Source organism: Lissotriton vulgaris, chromosome 5 (genome assembly GCF_964263255.1).
Source record: "Lissotriton vulgaris chromosome 5, aLisVul1.2, whole genome shotgun sequence".
NCBI lineage: Eukaryota > Metazoa > Chordata > Amphibia > Caudata > Salamandridae > Lissotriton > Lissotriton vulgaris.
In genome coordinates this window covers 214102957-214120819 of record NC_141693.1, presented here as the reverse complement: position 1 = coordinate 214120819, position 17863 = coordinate 214102957, and the positions used below count along the sequence as shown (strand labels likewise).

The 17863-nt window shown below is 47.5% G+C and overlaps 1 protein-coding gene across 3 annotated transcripts in view; it reads left to right on the top strand.

Annotated features, from left to right (window-relative positions):
- The window catches only part of NSMF (NMDA receptor synaptonuclear signaling and neuronal migration factor), a 198526-nt gene that overhangs the window by 58693 nt on the left and 121970 nt on the right, over window positions 1–17863 (top strand). For all 3 annotated transcript variants that reach the window (XM_086921190.1, XM_086921191.1, XM_086921189.1), the window contains one exon: window positions 11450–12016. In XM_086921190.1, the coding sequence (XP_086777316.1) occupies window positions 11450–12016 (567 nt within the window). The remainder of the gene's footprint in view (window positions 1–11449; window positions 12017–17863) is intronic.

The window sequence follows — 17863 nt, the reverse complement described above, 5'->3', positions numbered from 1 at the left end:
TTCGTCTGTACATGCCAGTATTCAGACTTTTTCAAGGCAAACTAGAAAACTGAGTCGGGGTTCCACGCCGCAACGAGTCCTTCTTGTAGGTGCACTGCAAAATATTCATATGCTCTTGGAATAGTTGGCGAGTCCACTCCTATATCCAATGCATGTTCACTAGAAATTGTCCTGATTAATGTAAAGAGGACATCCACACAGCTGGTGGCCCCAACTCAAAACCGTAATGTCACACGTGGTAGATAGGAACACTATCACTTAGGGGGTAAAGCGAAGATAATATCTATTGACAAGGGAGGCCGGACCTTAATACGTCGGTTCCCTATCCCGCCAGAATGATTAAACACTCACACCATTCATGAGTTGATCCGCGTTATTCTGAAGACTCGGTTTTCTAGTTTGCCTTGAAAAAGTTTGAATACTGACATGTACAGATGAAACACGTGTTGGCTTCAATGACTGCTGGGAATTTGTTGTACATAAATAAAGGAGATCTTTTTCATTCACTTTGTGGAAAGTCCTCAAAAACCTTTGAGAAATTTGAACAGGATACATTCGCTTTCGGACCCTGGGATTTGATACATATTGCCTGGACATATTCTTACATGGAATATATGTATGAATTTAATTCATTGTGACTACTAGGGGTGTGCTTAAACTGTACTTCTTGATTAATTCAAAGCAAGCCTTGGTGAGTTCCAAGATGTAGGAAGGAGGCAGCTGGAGGGTGATATCTTTATCCACCACTGAATTGCTTTGGAGCGCCTGAATTTATGGGATGAAAACGTGAACACTGTTAGCACGTGTAGCACGTGGGTCTGTAAAATGGTGGTGCGTCGCAAATGAAGAAGGACAGCTGGTACCCAAGGATGTAGCTAACAATGGTGCCACAGGTGCAACGAGACCAGGGTCCAGAGGTTTATGGCGCTCATTACACTCTAGTTATGGCTGTCTTTCATTACCAACTGGGAGCCTGGGTTGGGGGGCATTTTCCTTGCTTGCATTACAGTCAATGTACTCTTGCTATGCCACCACTCGTACCAGCAGTGCCATTAAGCTATCTCCCGCTGAGTAGAAGAAAATTCATTGCCACCTCCTCCCCAACCGCCTGATTTAAATGCCACAAGAGGGGTGGGAATCAGCTGAAGGGTTTCTGTACAGCTTTAGATCTACACGGGGTTTGGATCACCTGCACCATGCAGCTGTGTTTTCCGAGAGGGCAGAAAGAAAAGGGACAAGTAGAAAAGCCTCTGCTCACTTGTGTGTATATGGTATTTGTATTGCGCAAACATAGCCAACATATGGTGCCTGGTATTTATTATGATAATGACAAATATGTCAACATTTGGGGGCATCGTCCAGTTGAAGATGCATTGAAAGTTGTGTCTTTTTGTATTGATTGGCTAGCCCCAGACCAGACTGAACATGCACCTCCTTTCCACAAGAGGCAGCACCTCCCTAGAGAACACCGGAAGCAGTGCAAACTTCTCCCCATACAGAACAGCTGCAGCACCTGGAACGCCCTCCCATATGCAGAACCGCTACATATGGTACAGGCAGTAGTGGGAGAAGATTCCCCACAACCAAAACAACCACAGCAGCACAAGCAGCAACAGTACATGATTGCCTCAGATGCACAGTAGGTACAGTAGATCAGTGCCAAATTTTAGCCAGTGGTTGCAGCTGTGGCCCACTGGCACCCATTTTTGGGGACCAACACTTATTTTTCTTCATGAGACTTTGAACCAGAGCAAGAGAGACAAAAACACAAAAGTAGGAAAGGAGGAGAAAGAGAAACAATTGACAAAGGGTGAAAGCGATAGGATGAACAGGACCTTCAAGAGAGAAATAAAGGAGCAGGAAGTGTATGGTGGCGGAAGAAAGCGGCGTGAGGTGGAAGCACGACTATGCACCCTTGGTATTACGGTGACATTCGTCAGCACTATCTGCAGACTTCTGAGAAAAAAATTGGGCACTAGCACTTATTTTATATATTAGGCACTGACACACCCACCGACAACTGATACATCCGAGAAAACAACAGAACAAGCTGTCCTACAAACCTTCAGAACAAGTACAGCCTGGGCCAATGTGCCGCTCTGCCATTTTCCCTTTGGGTTGCAGGCTGCAGTGTTTTTAGAGGACAATTGGCTGCCATGGCCCAATCATGCCCTGATAGCCACATTCTAGCCATGGCCTTCTGTAAGGCAGGGCTAGTTGGAAATTTTTTACAAGGCAATATTTTTTAAGCCGGCCCACAGAGCAACACAGGTCATTAGAGCAAGCTTCCTTCATAGCTCCCCAGGAGGAGTACAAGCGTCACTCACAAAGAAGTGCATCACAGTCTGCACCAGTGCATGCATAGTATGGGAAAACATAGTTCAATCTTATGCAAAGAAAAACACAAAGCTGCACCCGCTTGGTTGTAGAATAAAATAATTAAGAATTTTAACCTTGTGGGACACCCCCGCGCCGCACGGCCACCAGCTGCTGCGTGTGCCCCTTGCCTGCCCTCTGCCTCGCTGCTGCCTCGTTTTGCCGATTGCCGGCGGGCGCCGCTGCGGTTGTTTTTGCCCTTGTTTTGTCTAACATTTGTGCCTGTTTTATATAACTTTGGTTTTTTCCTTGTTTTCCTTGTTTTGTTGAGAATTTGTGCCCGTTCTGTTTAATTTTTATTTCCCCCGTGTTGTGGTTTCCTTCCTTGTTGTCCGCCTACCTCGCCGCCCTCCGCCCTCCCTTCCCGCCACCGCCGCTTTTCCCCGCCCCTTTTTCTCTTCTGTACCCTCCCCGCTCCCGCCTCCCAGCTGCTCCGCCCACCCGCGCACTTGGCCTTAAATGGCGACCGTGCGACGCAGGTGAGTGTGACCCACTTGTGGGACACCCCCGCGCCGCACGGCCACCAGCTGCTGCGTGTGCCCCTTGCCTGCCCTCTGCCTCACTGCTGCCTCGTTTTGCCGTTTGCCGGCGGGCGCCGCTGCGGTTGTTTTTGCCCTTGTTTTGTCTAACATTTGTGCCTGTTTTATATAACTTTGGTTTTTTCCTTGTTTTCCTTGTTTTGTTGAGAATTTGTGCCCGTTCTGTTTAATTTTTATTTCCCCCGTGTTGTGGTTTCCTTCCTTGTTGTCCGCCTACCTCGCCGCCCTCCGCCCTCCCTTCCCGCCACCGCCGCTTTTCCCCGCCCCTTTTTCTATTCTGTACCCTCCCCGCTCCCGTCTCCCAGCTGCTCCGCCCACCCGCGCACTTCGCCTTAAATGGCGACCGTGCGAACGCGCAGCGGTCACGCGCAGCGGGCGCGCCGATTGTGCGCCGAAGGCGCGCCAAAGGTAAGCCCGTCTACGCCCGTCCGCGCCTGGACCGCGCCCAGTGCCTGGACCCCTGTCCCACGAAGACCCCGACCGACCCGCCTGACGTACTCCGCCGCCACCCTCACCGCTCTCAACACCGGCCGACTCCCAGAATGCCATCAAGCCTCTCCACGACGTACCCACGGACCCTTCAGCTGCCACGCCTGCAAGTTCACCTGCATCCGGACCTGCCTCGCACCAGCACCCACCAAGCCGAACACCAGCAGCACCCACCTCAAGTGCATCCTGCTCAACACCCGCTCCGTCCACAGACATGCCATCGAACTCTGGAACCTCCTCGACACCACAGCTCCAGACGTTGCCTTCCTCACGGAGACCTGGATGAACGCCTCTTCAGCTCCCGACATCGCCATCGCCATCCCAGAGGGCTACAAGATCGTCCGGAGGGACCGAAACGCCAACCAGATGGGAGGAGGCATCGCCATCATCCACAGGAGCACCATCCGTCTCACGACCAGCACCGACAACTCCCTGACCACCGCCGAACACCTGCATTTCCAGATCCAGACCAACCCGAACACCACCCTCAGAGGCACCCTGATCTACCGACCCCCTGGACCACGCACACAATTCAGCGAGGACATCGCCGACTTCGTCAGCCCACATGCCCTCCCCTCCGCTGACTACATCCTCCTGGGAGACCTCAACTTCCATCTGGAGAACAACAACGACCGCAACACCAGCACCCTGCTCGACAACCTCGCCAACCTGGGACTCAAGCAACTGGTGTCCACCCCCACCCACCTCGCCGGACACACACTCGACGCTGTCTTCTCATCCAGCAAGGACATCGACTTCAGCCACGCCACAGAGCTTCAATGGACGGACCACAGCTGCGTCCACTTCACCTTCAAGAAAACAACGACCCACCACCACCAGCAACAGGCCGCCCTGTAGAAGCTGGAACAAGATCACAGCAGACCAGCTCACCACCTCCCTGAGCCAGCACCCTCCTGCCAGCTCAGCGAACCCCAGCCAGGCCGCCGACAACCTCACGAAGTGGATCAGCAACTGCGCGGACGAACTCGCCCCACTGAGGACCCCGCCCAGCAGACCCGGCAGCAAGAAAGCCCCATGGTTCACCGACGAACTCAAGAGCTCCAAGAAGAACTGCCGAGCCCTCGAGAAAGTCTGGAGAAGGGAACCGACACCGGACAACAGGACCTCCTTCAAACTTGCCACCCGGAAACACCACCAGCTGATCCGCGCCGCCAAGAAAACAGCATTCAAGGACCGGTTGGACAACAACGCACACAACTGCAAGGAACTCTTCAACATCGTCAAAGAGCTTTCCAACCCCAGCGCAGGAAACAACGACATCACCCCATCGCAAGACCTCTGCAACTCCCTGGCTTCATACTTCCACAACAAGATCGCGGACATACACAACAGCTTCAACAACCAACCAACGCACACCATGACCGAACAACCACCCCCCACCACCACCCTCCACGCCTGGACCCCGATCAGCACCGAAGACACCATCCGCACGATGAACTCCATCCACTCCGGATCACCGACCGACCCCTGCCCTCACCACGTCTTCAACAAGGCCGACGCTGTCATCGCACCCCACCTGCGAGACATCATCAACACATCCTTCGACACCACCATCTTCCCCTAGAGCTGGAAACACGCCGAACTCAGCGCTCTACTCAAGAAACCAACAGCGGACCCCACCGACCTCAAGAATTACCGCCCCATCTCGCTCCTCCCGTTTCCAGCCAAAGTCATCGAGAAGACCGTCAACAAGCAGATGGCCGCTTTCCTCGAGACGAACGGATCCCTCGACCCCTCACAGTCCGGCTTCCGAGCCAACCACAGCACCGAGACCGCCCTCATCGCCGCCACCGATGAGATCCGAGCCCTGATGGACAACGGAGAAACAGCGGCCCTCATCCTCCTAGACCTCTCCGCGGCATTCGACACGGTCTGCCACCGCACCCTAGTACGGCGCCTCAGCAACGTCGGAATCCAGGACAAGGCGCTGGAATGGATCATCTCCTTCCTCGACGGGAGAACACAGAGAGTCCGCCTACCACCGTACAAGTCAGAGGCCACCGAAGTCATCTGCGGCGTCCCCCAAGGATCATCTCTGAGCCCCACCCTCTTCAACGTCTACATGAGCCCCCTCGCGGCCATCGTACGCAAACACAACCTCAGCATAATCTCCTACGCCGACGACACCCAGCTGATCCTCTCCCTGACCAACGACCCCGCCGCCGCCAGAGCCAACCTGCACGAAGGGATGAAAGAGGTAGCCGAGTGGATGACGACCAGCCGCCTGAAACTGAACTCGGACAAGACGGAGGTCCTCATCCTGGGCTCCTCTCCCTCCGCCTGGGACGACTCCTGGTGGCCTCCCGCCCTGGGCACCGCACCCAAACCGACAGACCATGCACGCAACCTGGGCTTCATCCTGGACTCCTCCCTCTCCATGACCAGGCAAGTCAACAACGTCTCCTCGGCATGCTTCAACATCCTACGCATGCTACGGAAGATCTTCTGGTGGATCCCCACCGAGACCAGGAAGACCATCACCAAGGCCCTCGTCACCAGCCGACTGGACTACGGCAACGCCCTCTACGCCGGTACCACCGCCAAGCTCCAGAAGAGACTCCAGCGGATCCAGAACGCCTCAGCCAGACTCATCCTCGACATCCCACGAACCAGCCACATCTCCGGACATCTGAGAGACCTTCACTGGCTCCCCGTCAACAAAAGAATCACCTTCCGCCTCCTCACCCACGCACACAAAGCCCTACACGACCAAGTCCCGAGCTACCTCAACAGCCGAGTCAACTTCTACGCTCCCAAACGCCACCTCCGATCAGCCAACCACGCCCTCGCCGCCGTCCCCCGCATCCGAAGAGCGACTACAGGAGGAAGGTCCTTCTCCTACCTGGCCGCCAAGACCTGGAACTCCCTCCCGACCGACCTGCGCCTGACCCAAGACCACCTCTCCTTCAGGAAGAAGCTGAAGACCTGGCTGTTCGAGCAGTAGCGGCTCCCCCCCCCCCCCAGCGCCTTGAGACCCTACGGGTATGTAGCGCGCTTTATAAGTGTCACTGATTGATTGATTGATTAACCCTTGGGTATGGTAGTTTTATTACTTGATAATCTCATCAGAACACAAAACATACATTTCTCCATCTCTTATGCAAAAACAACGCAATTCCTATGTCAGAATTTTTAATTTTAGTAAAAACAAATATGAATTTCTTTTAATTTTCAACACGGAAAGGCAAACTCTTCATGGAGCCAATGATATCATCTTATTATCTAAAATTTCCTATGCATCAGCCGTCACCTTTGTCAAATATACTCTCATGAGGCACTTTGTCTATCTCTACTGAAGCGGTGCATGAAATGTGCCTAATTGTATTTTGCGTAATTAAGTAATATTGTAAAGGAATTACGCGAAATGTAAATTTGATTTATTTAGCACTATTTTTTGTGCAAAATGCATTATCATGTCAATTTTGGACACATGGTTGCATTTCGCACTAAAATATAGTGCAAATAACAGAGGTGCTGCGCACAACTGCCGCTCACACACTGTTCATTATGTTCTCCCAAGAGGATTTTTACCTAAACGGATTTGAATTACATGACGTGAATAAAGCATAATTTCAGGAATTGTCAATAACAAGCTGAACACGAGATAATGGAAATTACTCAAAATATTCCCAGGGTAACAAAAAGTTTTATAATTACAATTTGTGCAGTTAGCAAGCTATCCGCAACACAGTTGCCTATGATGCACATTATATAGCTTGCGCTGTCACGTCAGAACTGCACACACTGTATTTATATTATTTGATGAGAGAGGACGTTTTCTGGACTGGTTAACCTTTCTTCCCCTCTTCATAAAGGCAGTAACAAAAAGTTTGCCCGAGCCTGTTCTCCTTCATTGGTTGTGCTATTGCAAATATGTAAAAATTCTTCCTTAGAAACTAATGTTGAATCACTTAAGATCTGTCTTCACAGGCAACTCATGTCTAGGTGGACGCATGTGAAATCTTAGGCTTATAAATCTAGAAAACGTGGGCCCAGGTTTAGTAAGAGTTGCACATACACTTACCCAAGGCTGTGCAAATTTTTACTGGCCAATGGGCCTTCTTAATAGATGCAATGCTTTGCATCGCTGTGTGCTGCTTTTCATGCGTTCATAGATAATCCCCTTGGTGTGCTAAAAGGCCATCATATATAAATAACTCTTAATAAAATCCATCCTTCTTTAAATTCTTAATGTCTAGCTAAATTAAATTCAAAAGGGATCAGGTTACTGTAGTATTCTCCAGTTGTAGTATTTGGGAACAGACGGAGGATGCAGGGCAAGATTTTCGTATGTTAGAGCATTTTTTTAATAACAAATTTTATTGAGTTTTGCGGTACATAGTGGGCAGTGCATATATTTTTAGAACAGTATGTATGAGATGGTAGCAATTATATCCCAAAAACAGTATCGCCTGTGAACATACAGGGCAACAACTAAACTTGGCACAATTTTCACTGTAAGAAATGTACAGATGAACATATGTAGCAGACAGAGGTGACTCATTGTACATTAGTATGGTCTACCTTGATTTTATTGTCTGGTTTAAGGAGGGTCTAGGGACGGCAGGGGAGGCAGGTCTATACCCGGGTATATTGCCCAGCGAGACCATATTTTTCTTTGTTTTTTGTGGACAGCTACCCGCCTGGTACACGACAATCTCGGCCCCCATGTACCTGTCCATGGCCTTCCTCCACCTCCCCATTGACGGTGGGGAAGTCCCCTTCCACGTTAGGGCAATATCCCGCTTGGCAAGTATGATAGATCATTTTGCTGGGGACATTGTTGAGTACATTTTGCAATCTTTATTGTTGTTCTATCCGCATTTGACTTGGTTTGTGCGATGGCCTTCTTGGGGCACAGTTTGATAGCTGTATTTTATTAACATGTGCCTCAGTAACAGACAGTCGTCTTTAGGGTGAGGAATTATTGACATGGGGATTACACTCTAGAGATTGTCAAAAAACTTAGTGACACCATTTGCAATTATCATTAGAGCTTGCTAGTGACGCATTTTTCAGGTTAGTCATACAGTGAAACAGTTGTGTCTCTTTTCAAGGTAATGAATGAAATAACTCCTATGGCCTTTTCTTCATCCTGCATTCTATGCCCCCTCTGACCCCAGCTCTCACCAACTTCTCCAGTGACAAATCAGTGAGTCTCATGATCTATTTCCCATCCCATCTGATATGCTCCTTCTATCTCCCAGATGAGTCTTGGCTCTCACCGAGTTCCCAGGTCACAAATGGGATACATCTCAAGGTCAATCTATCATCTCACACTCTGTCCTTCTTCTAACACCACTCTCATTGTGTTCTCAGGCCCCAACTAGAATGAGTCCCAGGTTGACTCTTACATCATACACTCTGTGCTCATTCAACCCGTAGCTCTTATCGAGATCTCAGCTCACATACGGAATGAGTGTCAGGGTCTATCTCTCATCCCACACTCTGCCTTCCATCTAACCCCAGCTCTCATGGCGTTCTCCCGGAACAAATAGAAGGAGTCTCAGAATGAGTCTTCCATTCCACACTCTGTCCTCACCTCAGCCACTCAGCTCTCATCAAGCTCTTAGGTCACACATGGAATGAGCCTCCTGGCCTAACTATCATCCAACACTCTTGTCAGCCCTCTAACCCCAGCTCTCGACGAGTTCTTAGCTTACACATGGAATGAGTTCCAGGGACTATATATCAACCTGCACTGTGTCATTCCTGCTATCCCATGTTGTGATGAGTTCTTAAGTCACATGGAATGGGTCTAGCCAGTTGCCCCAGTGAAAAAGAAAATGTTAATAAAATAATTGTATTATCATTTTCTTTTTCACCGTTGCCTCTGCTATGTAGCCAAGTCGTGGGCGGGGCCATCTACCTGAGGTTCAGGAGGAGGAGTTGTAGGCACTACTAAGTGCGCCTGACAGTTTGGCTGGCCGTTTTAGCACTTAGCATTACTCCACCCGGCAGTGTTTTACAGCCGGGTGAAGAAAAGCCACAGGCTTCCAGTCCCTGTCTGATCGCCGAACCACAGCACTCAGACCAATCCAAGCACTTCTCTCATGCTGGGAATAACATTCCCAACATGCGAGAAGCACTGGGATCGGCATCTGGGAGCCTGCGCAGTGTCTACCAGTCCTAGGATCGGGAGAGGAGGAAGACGGATCGGCGCAGTACCAGGTAAGTTTTATTCATATATATTTGTTTTAATGTATTTATGCCCACCCCCTTGCCGCCCTGCCTAGTACCATTGGAAGCAGCCGCCACTGACTCTAGCTTCCACCCCATGCTTTGTGTTCTGTCTAACCAACAGATCCTACTGAGTTTTCGTGTTATAAATGGAATCAGTGTCAGGGTCTATTGTCCATCCCACACACTGTCCTCCTTCTTAATGCCCATTCTCGTCAAGTTCTCAGGCCAGATATGGAATGAGTCTCAGGTTCTATTTATAATCCCACAACATGTCCTTCCCCTAACCCTAGCACCCGTTGAGTTCTTAGGTTCCTTATGGAATGAGTCTCATGAACTAACATTTATCTCCACTCTCTATCCTCACTCCAACCCCCAGCTCTCAATGAATTCTTAGGTCACATATATAATCAATCTCAGAGTTTACCTTCCATCCCACACTTTTTCCATCCTCTCTCTCAAGTTCTCAGGTCACATGTGAAATGTGTTTCAAAGTCTATTTTCCATCCCGCACTCTTCCTCCCTCGTACCCCACCCCAAGCTTTCATTGAGTTCTTAGGTCACCCATGGAATGAGTCTCAGGGTCTTTATACCATGTCTCTAATTGTGCTCCTTCTAATCTCTAGCTCTCACTAAGTTCCTAGGTCACAAATGAAATTGGTAGAAGAGATGTTCTTCTTTGCAAACTTTCAAAGTAGTGAGCCACATGAAAATGTCTTCAACCGAGGGGGTGGTTGACCAGAAGAGATGTGCACAAGCTCTGAAGGGTGAAAAAATGTTCCACGAGGCACCACATGAGAGTGCTTGGCATGTGTCACCCATCCTTGGGCTTAATTTGTTCTTTGCACTGTCTTGTAACCTGAAGTACAGGCCAAAAAATGCAGACTGAGGAGGTGGAGCATGGCCTTATCTGTAGGTAGGTCAACTATGGATAGCATAGGCTCGGTGTGGTCTTCATTCAATTGGTTGGTTTCCTCAGTCTCTCCCTTTGCAGCTATGTCACACAGCAGTCAGCATCTACTCAGTCCCAGGCTTTAAGAGCCGCTATGGGCTGATATGTTTGGGGAGTGTGTTTGGAATATTACACATGCGTTTGTATCAACCTGCAAATCCTTGCTTGGTTCCTCTCTACTTGTATTTTCCTGCTTTATGTAATTTCCTTATGCCCCACACTCTATACTCCTCCTGCCACTGATTCCATTCTCTTGAGGGAAGTCGCCTACTGCATTTCCACTTATAAGCTTCAGCCAGCATACCTCTGTTTCCTTCTTCTTCCGTACCCTTCTCCTTTTCCAAGACCACACCAAGTGTCATTGGTTTGGACCAAGCATGTATGACATAGGTCCAGGTAAATGGATTTAGTGCAGATTTTCAGGATGTGGAAAAAAAAGATAAGATCTAGCATGGATCCACCCCTCCCCTCTCTAACCGGATCAGTATTGAGCAGTCCTGAGCTCATGCACTATCACCTTAGACTTCCGCTCACATCGCATGCCTTGAAATGTCCCAGTAGATGCTGAGGTGGAGTTTATTGGTGTTGTGGGGCTGATAGATTTGTGATTTATGTTGGCTACAAATTAAAAATGTTATCTATCTGTGTCACTGATATCAATCAATATGCACTAGTGTGGGCAAGGTAACACACCTGTTACTTTTTGGAGTGTGCAGACTGAAGTACCTTAAATGTAACTATTGGGGAGAGCACTAGACCATACATTAATAACTTTTTGTAATCTCTAAACCAGCAGACACATGAAAAAAGAGTTTCCACTCCCAAAGCAAATCATAGGGTCTTCCATCCAAGGGAACAGAGATAAAAACCGAGCATGTCACCTCTGTTTCAGATCACCTGTTGGCTGACTCCTACATTGGCCAAGAGGACTCCCCTGAAATGCAGCAAGCCGCCCAGAACAAGCGCAGACTCTCACTCATCTCGGACAGCAAGTTTGAGAGGAGTTTCTCAGAGGAACACAGTGAGACTTTGATCCCGAGTGAGGGGTCTCAGGCTCGAGTCTACACCATCTCTGGCGAGAGACCTCTGCTGTCGGATCACGAGAATGAGAGCATGGAGCTAGTGGTGATTAAGGGAGGCAGAGAGGAGCACCAGCAGGACCCCAATCAACACCACCATCCCCACCATCACCACCATCATCATCATCACCACAACCACCAGCATCAGCATCAGCAGCACCAGCTGGCGCAGCCCTTGCAGAGTTCTGGGAGCTCGCACAACATCACAAGGCCTCCTAAGAGCTGGGCTGGCAGTCGCCAGAACTCTAAAGACTGCCCAACATGTACCAGATCAGCAATGCCCACCCAGCGGTCCTTTGACCTGGAGCAGCACCAATCCAGCGAGTCAGGGTGGCGTCGAAAAAAGCTGGAGCGTATGTACAGCATCGACCGAGTGTCCGGTAAGTGTGCAGGCACTCTGGGGTGGTGGCAGGGTGGATGCGGTGTCTACACAGGTATGAAGGATAGGACTAGTCTTAGTCATGGAATAAGCAAGTGAGCACAATAGGACAGAAAGTTCCCCTATCAGACGATAACAGCATCATTTGCTGCACTAAATTATCAACAGATTAGAATGCAGTTGTAGATTGGTAAGAAGTTGTGTTCATGTTATAGTTATTTATGAACTATGAACTTTAATGTAAGTACAGTTACTACTCCTAAAGTTTTATTGAGGGGCGGAAAAGTGTAGAGTAGTCCTGTCAGCCAAAGCCACTCAACTAGACAAAGCCACAACAATGCCAACCGTCCTAATCTATATATCTCATAAGGTCCTATAACTGCAGCAGTCACAATTGGCAATAATCACTGCACATTAACTGTCTTGTCCCTGTGGCTGTCGACAGTACACAGAGACATAGGGCCATAGCAATCACCACTCGTTTGATACCGTAACAAAGTGAATATGTTTGAACAGAGTGCAAGCTACTACACTACCATATTGTTCACTACAAATCACCTCATTTCGTCCAATGAGCACAGCTGCTAAAAACCATTGTCACAGCTTTGGCTACCACCACTCATTTTAAAATAGACTCAAATGTAGGCAGCACACGCATATTCCCATGCACTAATACAATTGGGTGTTTATGAACATTAGCATACCTCTTGAGGTTCAAACCAGGGTTAGCCGTATAAGGAAGCACGTAGAATTCTGATCAAGATTAAGAATATCTAACATGCTACGAATCTAGTTTAGCTTTAAATCTAACTTGGCACTATGTGAAGGATACTGATGCAATGTGAAGTCTAGCTTATCTATTAAAAAGGTGTGACTTGCACTTATTGAACAATGAAATCAAGTATCTTATGTCCGTGCAAAAACTATTCAAGAATTGAAATGTTATGCTGCGGCTATATTGAAACTAATTTGTGAATTATTTTTTTGGACTAATGTCAACCTATTTGTTGAAATAAAGGAATGATGAGGTAAAAAAGAATTTAAAAATCCATAAATCACACGAGCGAGTTATAATTCACTAATTGAATACAATCTCCAGTCAAGACCACTCCATCAGTTACCTGTAAGTGAACCTGAGGCATGTCATTTTCAACCTCTGTTCCTCCTACAGCTTCCCTGACAGGAGAGCAAATTAGAGCCAGATTAGGTTGTCCCTCTATCTCCAGTATTCCCCTCTCTACAGATTTAAAATGTGCAGAATTGTATTTTTTATCCCACACTTGGTTGCACATTCCCGACCAGAGTATCCCACCCCTAATCCTTGTTTTATCACACTTTCTCTCTTTTAAATTAAGGAATAATTTTCCTTCTTTCATTCCATTTGCATATAAACACACATGTAAGAACACACAGATCCATCAGATAGCATTTGACTACAACTGTCCTTGACCACTACTGTGTACAGGCGCATATCTATTTTAAAAAACATATTGAGAGGCGGCTTTCTCCACGGTGAGTAGTGTTGCACAAGATTACTCACTCATCCATCGGTGCTTGGAGGTGATGCAGGCACTAGCAGTGGCGTAAAGCAAAATGATGGGGTCCCCCTGCAGATTGTGATGAGAGGTCCCTGAGACTCCTATATCTCACAGATATTTATTGGCCTTAGGCTGAATGGGGCCCCCCTAAAGGATTGGGGCTCCCTTGAGGGTTGACCACACTTCACAGCAGTGGCTACAGCGGTCTGTTAATTTGGAGAGGTGTGGCTCAGCAGCCAGAGCGGCTGACTCCAGGGCTTACGGTTCGACCACCGCCCGCAACTCAGCACAGCACCATGTGACTCTGTGCAATAGCTCACTTAATCTCTCCAAGGGCCCCCAGCGCCTTGAAACCTTGATGGGTGATAGGGATTTATTTATTTATTCGCAGAAAAAAAGTATAATCGGGTGTGACAGGGATTGCAGAGCATTTCTTTGGAGGCTAAAATGCTGGGGTTCAGCTGGGAAAGGCGTTGCATGAAATTCTTTTGGTAAGTAGTGTGTGACTGGTTTTGCAGCCAATCAGACCTGAAATCATGTGGTTAGAGAGGCAAGGGTGGGGCAGGGCGAGGAAAGAGCTTGTATCGTGCTTTCTTTGTCTAAAGGATATGCTGATCTCTGAGTTTCAGTTGTAGGTAGGTTGCAAGGGAAGAGCCGGTAGAGGCAAAGCAAGGGTGCACAGGGCCGCAATGTAAGCACAGAAAATAGCGCCTAGCCCCTGATAGGGCAGTAAAGGAAGTCATATCTGCAGTACAGGGGGGCTCTTAAGCCCCTGTGACCCAGTGGCACATTATATGTTGTGCTATATATCAGTGCTCGTGACAGCCGTGCTGCTTTTTAGATTAACGTGGTGACTGACTTTTAATTTCCAGCACCTCACGCAATCTTCAGATTGCACTGCAGATCAGTCCACCCTTGGGTCTATTGGTTTTTATTTTATCAGCAGAGGTTATAACAAAACTCTAGGTGTAGATTTTATGAATTGTGCTGTGCTGCACGAATGATACGAATGCCCTTCCGCAAGGTTTTTGCTGAGTTCGCCTAAGGAAGTGGAGCACAGTCTGCAGTCTATAATACTGAAGTATGTAATTGGATTTGAAAGGATGAGACAAACGCATGAATAATGAATCTGAGTTTGGGGAAATCAGTTTGCTAGAAATCAAACTCAAAAGTACCAAAATTTGATTTTCTATAAGCATTAAATGGGCCATATTTTTGCTGGTGCTTGGTTATACTTTTGTCTGGGTGCTAAGATGTTCATATAACATAGGACTCCTCCTTCCCGCATTATCTAAGCAGTAAAATAGGTACCAAATGTTTTGTATGTTGGCCCCAGTGAAAACTTCATGTGACCTGGCCCATGTAGCCTGTGCACTGACTTTAAACCGATAAAAAGAGGTGGTTGTGTATCCCTTATCTTTCATTAACCCCCATGCTGCAGGGCAAATTCGCCGTGGTGCGAGGGGGGAGGGGGGGGGGGGGTTGGGCGTGGCGCTCCCGTACTCAGGACGGCTCCCGGCCGTCATAAATCATGGTGGGCTTGTGCTCATGACGCGTCTGAACTCCGCCCACTGATTAATTCTCTTGCACAGGCGGGGAATTAATACCACGTGGGCGGAGCGACAACGCTCAGACAGCTCCTGGCCAGGGCCGGACTGGGCATAGTGGGCACCGGGCAATCCCCTGGTGCACCGCACAGGTGGGGGCCGGTTTTGGGCCCCTGGGGGCCGTTTTTTTTACAGGGCCGTCTTTGCAGGATACCTGCAAAACCGGCCCTGTACTAAAATCGGCCGAAAACCGGCCTGGCAAAGAGCTCGGCGGCACCTCCAACCCCCTCCCCCCCCAGTGGGGAGGAGGGGCGGGCGGCATAACACTTTGCCAACGCTGGTTGTGGTTTCCAGTCCGGCCCTGCTCCCGGCCGTCATGAGCACACGCCTACTGTGACTCATGATGGCCGGGAGCCGTCATGAGCACTCAACGAGTTAACTTGGTGCTTCTGCAATAATATTTTTATAAAATGCTTGTCACAAATAAGAGTTACGTTTGCGGCCTATTAAAAAGCAAACAGACATCCTCCAAAATCCAGCAGTATGGGCAGCCTTGTAAAACATTTGCTGTCATACGTGGCCAACTTTATAACCTTACCTGCCCTTTTCAGTTTTCCCATTACCTTCTGAGGTGATCATTTACATTTTCTATAACGCAAACAAAGTCCAAATGCGTGTCAGCGTGTTTTACACATAAAGATACATTTATACAGCAATTAGTTGCTACATTATGAAGAGTAAAGGAGGCTGTTGTACCGATGCTTCACCAGAGGCAGAATATGAAACTTCATTCGGTGATAAAGACCCCAGTGTGCAGGGTTCGAAATAGGCAATAGATGTTTTCAAAGAAATATAAGTTTTTCATAAATCGTTGCAAAAGTATTCACAGGTGGGAGATATTTGGGTATTGAGTCTCGAGACCTTACACATAATGGACACAGAAATGTGTAGAACCTGGACAGCTTATTTAAAATCCTCCTTACGTTTCAATGGTTTGACAGATTTTAATCTTCTCACCTAGTGAAACATGCTTTCAACAACACCTTTGCTGTGGATGTCTACGTTTACCTTGACACGGGTACAGAATATGGATTTGGTGATGTGTATTCCATTCAGGACATAGTGTTATTTCTGAAGACTGTCTTGCCAAGAGATTACTTTAACGTCTTTAAGATTAGAGATGCTAATAAAAATTACGGTTTTCATATTTTTGGTTTCCATTTCCTCTGGGTCATCCAGTTCCGAACCCGAGTGAGGTAATTTTTGCTGTAGAAGTGTTAAAAAATCTACTTTACAGTTTTTGAGAATAGGCCGGATTATGCCTCCGGGATGCAGGAATCTCCCCTTCTAGCCATTGAGGAACTCAAGATACTCCTCCAATGAAGGAGGAAGGGATGACCACGTTGATTTTGCCAGATTAGGAGGGATAGGATCCAATGTTATACTTGTCAGTTGTGCTGGAGAATCTGTTTTTTTCGAACGGGTCAAGATGGAGTGACTTGAAGGAAGTCTACCTATCAGTTTGCATTTTTGTCACTTTACGTATTATGTATTTAGTCAGAGTGACACACTTTTCTTCTTCATTGCATGGGCCATTGGGCCGAGGAGCAATATGTTTGTGAGAATAAGTTTGTGCTTTAATGAATTCAAGGAGTTTCTTGGGGGATTTTTTTGCTGTGTTAATTTGGTTCTCTGTTAATGTGGATATCCATTAGATTTGCTTTATATCTCTTCCTCATACTTTTCAAGGTGTTGGCAGTAGAGCAGAGGATGTTTCTTCAATTTAGGTTCTAGGGATAGCAACGTTTTTCTCTAACTTTATTACTGAAGGGAACTATCCTTTCACTGCTTTGGGTTTAGTTCTTTTCTTGTTTGTAAATTCACTGATGATGGGGAGGGAGTAAGTTGCAATTGTTAATTTTTAAACTATTATTTGCATGTTGGGTTCCAGTGAGGTAGTGTCAATCCTAATGTTACAAGATGCAAGTGGAATGTTTCTAGTTCTCCTAATACATACATATTTTGTTTCAGGTTGATTTTAAGGATTTTGTTAGGGATTGTGTTGGAGAACGAAAACAAGGAATGATTGGACACTGAGCTGAATTAGGGCTATCTGTTATGATGTGCTTAGTGGGTGCAATGATGATATCTAACATAGCCCCTTTGTTGTGTATCAGTTTTTGAGAGAATTTGATTATGTTATTGTTGAAATGAAAAGCCCGTAGATCTAAAAACGAGATGTCTATTGTGTCAGTGTTGTGGAGATTGAAGTCCTTTAAAATAGGTAATTGTTGCCTGTCAGCAGATGCTTACTTGCATAATTAATCAAATGTTCAATAAGGACTTGATTATTACCTGGAAGACGATACATGAGACAATGTGAGTGGGCTTGTTTTGGAGAAAGGAAAGATAATTTGCAGCCATTTAAGGGAGAGGCTGTACGAGATCGTGTTTGTTTACTTATGATTAAATACCTCTCAGAACCATGCCTAATTTATAAACAGCGGCTCTGGTTCATGGTTCGCTGGTATGGCAGTAATTCTGTGTGCTTTAGAAAGAACTGAGCTGCATATATGCAGTATTGTTTCAACTGCTGGAATGAATCTTAACCCTTTCTCTGCTAGTTGTGGCTGGGGAGCCAAGGAGGGTTAAGTCTTGCCCACCCCACGCCACCCCCTTTCTCCATGGGCCTGCCTGGGAAGCACATTTCCCTAGACTAGTAAGCCCCCACGGGGCTTCCAGAAACCTGGGGGGAGAGGCGGG